Source organism: Bison bison, unplaced genomic scaffold (assembly GCF_000754665.1).
Source record: "Bison bison bison isolate TAMUID 2011002044 unplaced genomic scaffold, Bison_UMD1.0 scf7180017845312, whole genome shotgun sequence".
In the NCBI taxonomy this organism is placed as follows: domain Eukaryota; kingdom Metazoa; phylum Chordata; class Mammalia; order Artiodactyla; family Bovidae; genus Bison; species Bison bison.
This window is the reverse complement of record NW_011475885.1, coordinates 281,201-288,667: the sequence shown is the minus strand read 5'-3', so window position 1 is coordinate 288,667 and position 7,467 is coordinate 281,201. Positions and strand designations below refer to the sequence as shown.

At 45.3% G+C, this 7,467-nt stretch overlaps 1 protein-coding gene and 1 long non-coding RNA gene across 5 annotated transcripts in view; one reads left to right on the top strand and one right to left on the bottom strand.

The window, feature by feature from the left end:
* LOC104983966 overlaps window positions 1-7,467 on the bottom strand; it is a 29,663-nt gene that overhangs the window by 11,015 nt on the left and 11,181 nt on the right. The window contains exon 3 of the long non-coding RNA XR_824701.1: window positions 4,631-4,804. This is a non-coding gene — a long non-coding RNA (uncharacterized LOC104983966). The remainder of the gene's footprint in view (window positions 1-4,630; window positions 4,805-7,467) is intronic.
* LOC104983941 (40S ribosomal protein S27-like) overlaps window positions 7,230-7,467 on the top strand; it is a 3,695-nt gene continuing 3,457 nt past the window's right edge. Inside the window, exon 1 of one of the 4 annotated variants that reach the window (XM_010833491.1) lies at window positions 7,230-7,467. In XM_010833491.1, the coding sequence (XP_010831793.1) occupies window positions 7,245-7,467 (223 nt within the window). In that variant the 5' untranslated portion in view covers window positions 7,230-7,244. The other 3 variants (XM_010833526.1, XM_010833518.1, XM_010833510.1) reach the window with 3 other exon arrangements.

The following is a 7,467-nucleotide window of genomic DNA, read 5'->3' as shown; positions in this document are numbered from 1 at the left end:
CCAGTCCATTCTAAAGGAGATTGGTCCTGGGTGTTCTTTGGAAGGAATGATGCTAAAGCTGAAACTCCAGTACTTTGGCCACCTCATGTGAAGAGTTGACTCACTGGAAAAGACTCTGATGCTGGGAGGGATTGGGGGCAGGAGGAGAAGGGGACGACAGAGGATGAGATGGCTGGATGGCATCACCGACTCGATGGATGTGAGTCTGAGTGAACTCCGGGAGTTGGTGATGGACAGGGAGGCCTGGCGTGCTGCGATTCATGGGGTTGCAAAGAGTCAAACATGACTGAGCGACTGAACTGAATAGGTATAAATATTTTCATTTTACAGATGAGGAAACAACTTTAAGTGTTTAGGCAGCTATTAGAGTTAAAATGTTTCTGTGCTCCTAGGAAACAGGGTTTACATTGCCTACTGCTTTGTATATAGCAGACATTCCATAAATAATTCAATCAGTTTTTTAATGTGAATAAATAGAGCACCATTCTTCCTAATACTTTGAGCCCTTTGACCTATTAGTATTTCAAGCAGCTTTTATCTAATGGAAAATCAGAATGATTTCCATTTATTTCGCTTCTACACATATTCCAGGGGCAGATCTCACTCTAATATCTCATTAACCCTACACTGACACAAATATTTTCTCAATTTTAGAAACAAGTTAATGAAGGCTTAGCTGGAATTCATATTTGATATTTTTATCACACAAAGCCAAGGCAGAGGAAAGACCAAAGGCATGCTTTAAGAAGAACCTAGTTCTGGGATTTCCCACATGGTCCAGTGGCTAGCACTCTGAGCTCCCAATGCAGGGGGCATAGGTTCAATCCCTGGTCAGGGAACTAGATCCTACATTCAGCAACCAAGAGTTCACATGCTGCAACTAAAGATTCTGCATGTTGCAACTAAGACCAGGTGCAGCCAAATAAATAAAATACTTTTTCAAAAAAGAAGAAGAATCTAGCTCCTACTGTATAGCCACAGGGAGCTATGTTTAATATTCTGTGATAAACCATAATAGAAAAAATATAAAAAATAATGGATATATATGTATAATTGAATCACTATGCCATAGAGTAAAAATTAACAACATAAATCAAGTGTACTTCAATAAAATAAACTTTTTTAAGATGAGCTTGAACTTAAAAGAAATTTTAATAAGAAGAACCTAGTAAAGTTATGACTAGAAAAAAAGGGCTCAAGATAAACTAGGAGGGAAACTGTCCTCAAAGAACGACCACAGGTCAGTTCTGTTGAGTATGTCACTCAGTGGATAGAGTTCTGTGCTTACTAAGCACTATACTAGGCGTCAGGGAGATGACACCAAATACTCATTTTGAGACACCTATGAGCTTTTAGGGAACAGAAGACAAAGACACATAGACATAAGGAAAATGAATTCACAGTATGAGAGTGTAAAAAGAAAAAGCACGCGGGATAGCAGTGGTTATTGAGAAATGGCTAATGTAGGCAATAAGTTCAGAAAAGGGAAAGATTATATTTGTATACATTTATGCTGACCTCAGTACCTTCACAAAACCTCTTTACTATGAGTTGTAGGAAGACAATGAAGTTTGAGAGAGCATCTGGCTTCCAAGGAGCTCCCTTTCTTCCCTGAGAAGATCAAAGACCTAATCATCAAGATAAGATAAGACCCATAAGATAGTGCTGAGACCCATAAGATAAGACCCAAGATAAGATAAGACCCATAAGATAGTGCTGAGACAACTCCTCTTGCTACTGAGCCTGGGTATTATGAATTATTAGCTAATGATGTTTCTCTCTCTGTATTTTTCCCTCTTTCTGCCTTTAAGCAAGAGTAGCCTGGAGTCCTTTTGGGGCTTTGCTTTTGACATTTTGAAGCCCTTCAGAGAACTTAAAGCTGCTGCTGCTGCTAAGTCACTTCAGTTGTGTCCGACTCTGTGCGACCCCATAGACGGCAGTGGTTCTCAACCCTGGCTCCTCTTGGAATCACCTGGGGAATTTTTAAGACTGCCACCTGGGTCCCACACCCAATACTCTAATTGAATTGACCTAGGATGCTCCTTTGGTGATTCTAATGTGCAATCAAGTTTGAGTATTTAAAGGGTTCCTAGACATGATAAGCAGAGAAGGCAATGGCACCCCACTCCAGTACTCTTGCCTGGAAAATCCTATGGGCAGAGGAGCCTGGTAGGCTGCAGTCCATGGGGTCGCTAAGAGTCGGACATGACTGAGCGACTTCACTTTCACTTTTCACTTTCATGCATTGGAGAAGGAAATGGCAACCCACTCCAGTGTTCTTGCCTGGAGAATCCCAGGGACGGGGAAGCCTGGTGGGTTGCCATCTATGGGGTGGCACAGAGTCAGCCACGACTGAAGTGACTTAGCAGTAGCAGTAGACATGATAAGAGAGAGAGACTTGCTAGAATGAACAGAAGTATCTTGGAGAAACAGAGGAGGTGGGGAGCTTCCCTGCTCCAATCTAGAGAAATAAGCTTGATTCGCTATCCTGGAGTAGTAGGAATCTGGCTTCCCCACAGCCCTACAGGAAAGGTAGAAAGACTCCCCTCACCCTGGGATACACACACAAATCACCACGGGATCTTGTTAAAAGGTAGATTCTGACTCAGTAGGTCTGAATGGGACCTGAGAGTCTGCATTTCCAAAAAGTTCCTAGGTGACCCCAATGCTGCTGGTCCACAAAGTGGCAGAGATCTGCATGGCCATGACTCTAGGCCATCTCCCTTAAGATTCCCACATCCATCTCAAACATGGAACAGGAGGAGTCACAATCTGTCAGACCTAAAGGGTTCCACAGACAGGGACAGTGGACAGCTGTGCAGTGACCTGTTTAGACTTATGACTGAGAACCAGATGGTCCCCATCTGCAAAGCTTTCTACACTAAAAGGGGAGCATATCCCGGCAGGGGATCCTGGCAGATCACAGATGACTCACTCAAAAGGGGTCTAGAAATCAGAGGGCAAGAGAAGTCAACTGATACAGCCCAAAGTCAGCCTCCTGGGCACAGAGCAGGGTGAGGGATGGAGAGCAGACCCAGATAACAACATATCTGTATGTTACAGATAACCTGGCACAATCCCCAAGAATGAGGTGAAATGTTTTGCCAGGCCAGCTATCTCAGTCTGTGTGACTGCTGTAACAAAATACTGGGACTTCCCTGGTGGCCCAGTGGTTAAGACTCCATGCTTCCACTGCAGGGGGCACAGGTTTGATCCCTAGTCAGGAAACTAAGATCCTACATGACACAGGGTGCCAAAAAAAAAGAAAGAAACAAAGAAAAGAATGAGGTGAAATGTTCTGCTAGGCCTGCTATCTTAGTCTGTTTGGGTGGCTATAACAAAATATTAATCCTCTAGACTGGCTAGCTTAAACACATTTATTTCTTCTAGTTCTGGAGGCTGGAAAGTCCAAGATCAAGGCATCAACAGATTTAGTGTCTAGCAAGAGCCTGCTTCTCAGTTTACAGATGGCATTCTTCTCACTGCGTCCTTGCTCGGTAGAAGTGGTGAGGGAGCTCTCTGGGGCGTCTTTTTTAGTGGTACTAATTCTGTAATGGACCAGGGCCCTTTGGGGCCTTCCTGGAACAGACATCTCCCTCCGTATCCTCGGCCTGCTTGCCTCTTGTTTGTAGAAAACCTGTAGTCTCCAGGCCTCCCCTGAGTCACAAAAGCCTGGCTCAAGAATTAACTATTGAAAGGATGTGAATATGTAGTGACAAAAATAGCAGTTGGGCCAGGAGAATTGCTAAGAATTTAAATAGTAAATCAGCCATACAGCAGTCACAGAATTTTTAGTCCCTCCCTGAAGTACCTGGATAACTGTCTGATACACATTTCCTGCATTGTTTTACAGAAACTAAAACCCCCCACAAAATGGAAGAAGTTAACTACGTGCTGACCATGAGGACTTAGCCCCCAAAGCCTGAGGATTGATAATGTTGACCTCTGTTGACAACAGCCTGTTACCTCACCAGCAACCACAATCCTTTGATTCACATACCCTGTCACTCCCCGCCCTCACCTTTAAAAATACTTCCCTGAAACCCATCGGGGAGTTCAGGTCTTTTGAGCAGGAGCCGCCTGTTCTCCTTCCTAGGCTGCACAGTAAACCTTTCTCTGTTCCCAACTCCAGCTTTTCAGTTTGTTTGGCCTCGCTGTGTTGGGCACACGATCTTAGGTTTGACAATTCCAACATGAGGGCTCCATCCTAATGACTTAATCACTTCCCAAAGGCCCCACCCTCCAATACCATCACATTAGGGATTAGGATTCAACATATGAATTTTATGGGGACATAAACATGATGGCTCCGACGATAAAGAATCCGCCTGCAATGCAGAGGAGCCAGGTTTGATCCCTGGGTTGGGAAGATCCCCTGGAGAGGGAAATGGCCCCCTACTTCAGTATTCTTGCCTGGAGAATTCCATGGACAGAGGAACCTGGCAGGCTATTTATTGTCCCTGGGGTAGCAGAGTCGGACACAACTGAGCAACTAATACTCACTTTCACACTATAGTGCTAGCCCTATGGGGGTGCCGCCTCAGTCAGAAATTAAATTGGTAGGAAAATTAAAGAAAATGATGTCAGAGCTTACATCTGAGACTCTTACCCCTTAGAGCTGGGAGCTTACCTGAAGTGTCAAACATCCTCATGAGTGGCAGATGGACTGCAACCCCAACAGCAGAGCTTTAGGGACAGTGCTTATGTCTCTGTTGGAGAACTGATGTGCAGAAAAGAGGTGGGTTTCAGAAGTCACTGCTGCTTTCAAGAATGTGTTGAGAATGAGCCACACGTGCTTTGCAACCTGCCCACAGGTGGACAAAAGAAAGAAGAGAAAAATAACGCTGTCTTGGTTAAAGTTTGATGACAATATGGATTTCCCTAAGCTTCTCCGAAAAATACTTAGAGGCAGTGGTAACAAAAGTTTACATTAGGGCCCCACCTCACACCCTGAATTTCTTAAAGCTGAGACTAAACTAAACCTCTTATTGTCTTTGTGGGAAAAGAAGAGTATAAGCCTGAGGAACTCCAGCCCAGGTGAAAGTGGGGAACCAATCTGTTTAGAACCGATTTTGGCCAGCTTGAAATTTAGCCTCAGTGGGTTGATTTGGTTTAAGGTGAACACCTGTGGGTTCTCCCAGCCTTTGAAGTTTGGAAAGAAGGAAGGGGCTGGAAGTAGCCTCACACTTCTAAGGTGAAGGGGGCTGGATGCTGAATGGAGGGTTCAGCAGCACCTTCTCAGACCTCACTAGAGAGAACAGCTGGAAAGTTCTCAGGCAGCATGCAGAATTTCAGCTGGCACTTCAGAGTCCTTTGGGAAGCCAGGCAGGAGTTCCTTGAGCAGGATCCTTGAGTAGGCTGCCAAGGCCAAGGGATCCTGCACCTTGCACCTGCCTACATGTCTCTTTATCTGTCATCAGTGCAAGGGCCTGGGGACATGTTAGGAGAAACTGAGCTTTGGACAAGCAGGCAGAGTCCAGATCTCCTTGACCTTGAGTTTTATTTCTCACCCTGTTACAGTGTCTCAGAAGTGAAAGGGTTTTGACACTGTACTGGGCATCGGTTAAGAAGCTGAAACAATAACTAGGCCTGCTCATTAGACATTGTTCTGAGACCCACTACACACCAAGTGCCAAAAGGAATTCCAGGTTAGGGAATTCCCCAGTGGTCTAGTGGTGAGGATTCCAGGCTTTCACTGCTGTGCTCCATGTTCAACTCCTGACCAGGGGTTAACTGCGATTCTGCAAGCTGTGTGATGCAACCACACACACCACCCCCCGCCTTGCAAATTCCCAGGTTAATTAAAAACTTATAGATAAATGCTACAACAAAAGAATTAAAACTTAGGCAGATATTTAGCTGATTCTAAGGAAGGCTTAGGGGAGAGTCCTTTTCCAGCTCCTAGAGGTATCTACAATCCTCCACTCACCACCCTCTTACTCCATCTTCAAAGCCAACAACATGGCATCTCCCAGACTCTTCTTTCAGCACCACACCTCTCTCTGTCTTTCTCCTCCACGTTTAAGGGCCCTTGTTATGACACTAGGTCTACCCAGATAACCCAGGATAATTTTCCTAGCTTAAAGCCAGATAATTAGCAAACTTAATTCCACTTGCCATATAAACACAGGTCCTGGGGATTAAGAAATCTTTGGGGCCATGATTCTTGCATACACAATTGTATTATTCCATACACGAATCTGTCTGAAACTATTTAACATTAATATTTTAAATATTAAGCATTTAAAAACCAGCCCTAATGTCTACCTTAGTCTATGGATGACGTAAGATATATATGCACAGGATGAATGCTCTGCGCCTATTGAAAGTCATAATGTAGGAGAATATATAGTAACATGGAGTGACGTTCACTACACAGTAAGTTGTGTGTATGGGGATTCGTCTATAAAAGAACATGCACAAGATGATACCAATTATGTAAAACCAAACCCCAAAACAAACCTATATGCAAGTGAAAAATAAATGGGAGGATATAGGTCAAAATATTAACAATATTTATCTCTGGATGGTGATTTTAAATTTCTTTTGCTTTTCTCCATTTTCCAAAATAGACATTACATATGCATCATGTTTTCGAAGAGAAATAAAAGCTGATCGAGAACGTCTACCTAGGACAATTTTCTGATCAAGTATTTCTTAGCTTTGACAACACTCGCTCAATCTACAGGATGGTGCTCTTCATCAAAAATATTTCAAGTCTGGCCATCGGTGACACTCACTGTTTTTTCAAGTCCGAGCTGTCCACTCTGGAAAATGTGACCCACGGAGGATAGGAAGGAGCCACACAATGAACTAAGCAGCAAATAGGTGCTTCTTAAAAACCTTTTCAAGGCCAAGCAAACCCAAAGCACAGCCACACCCCGCGAAGAATTTAATAACCAGTAATTTGGAGCCGGATGCACAAGTAAAGGAGCCTCTTTCATAACCTCGCTGGCACGTGTTAATAGTGTTAATTAGTAATACTGTTTTTAATACATAAAAGAACATAGGCATCGCCCGTGTGCCTGCCAGCTGAGTGGCGGAGACCGGAGAGTGTCTTGCCGGCGGGACCGCTGCCAGGACCCAGCGTGCCCACCCTGGTCCGCTCCCGAAGCCTGAGGCGGCTTCCCAGACGAGTGAGCCGTCTGAGCTCGACCCTAAGCACCACTGGGCCCAGAGCAGAGACCTGAGGCCGGGGGCCCTAGCCCGGGAGCGCGTTAGAATCCTGGGCTTTGCGGTGTCGGATGGGCGCGCGCCTCAGCACCTCCCCTCTCCCGGCACTCGCGGATCCCGGCCGGAGCCAGCCCCTACCACCGAGAGGTGCGCCTAGAGGGACGAGCCCGCCGCTTCGCTCCTCCCAGCCTCCAGTATCCCGGAAGTTGACGCCGCGCGCTTCGTCGCGTGCTGCTCGCTGGGGTTGTCGCCTTAGAGATCTGCACGGGCTGGGCTTGCGAAAGGATCAACATG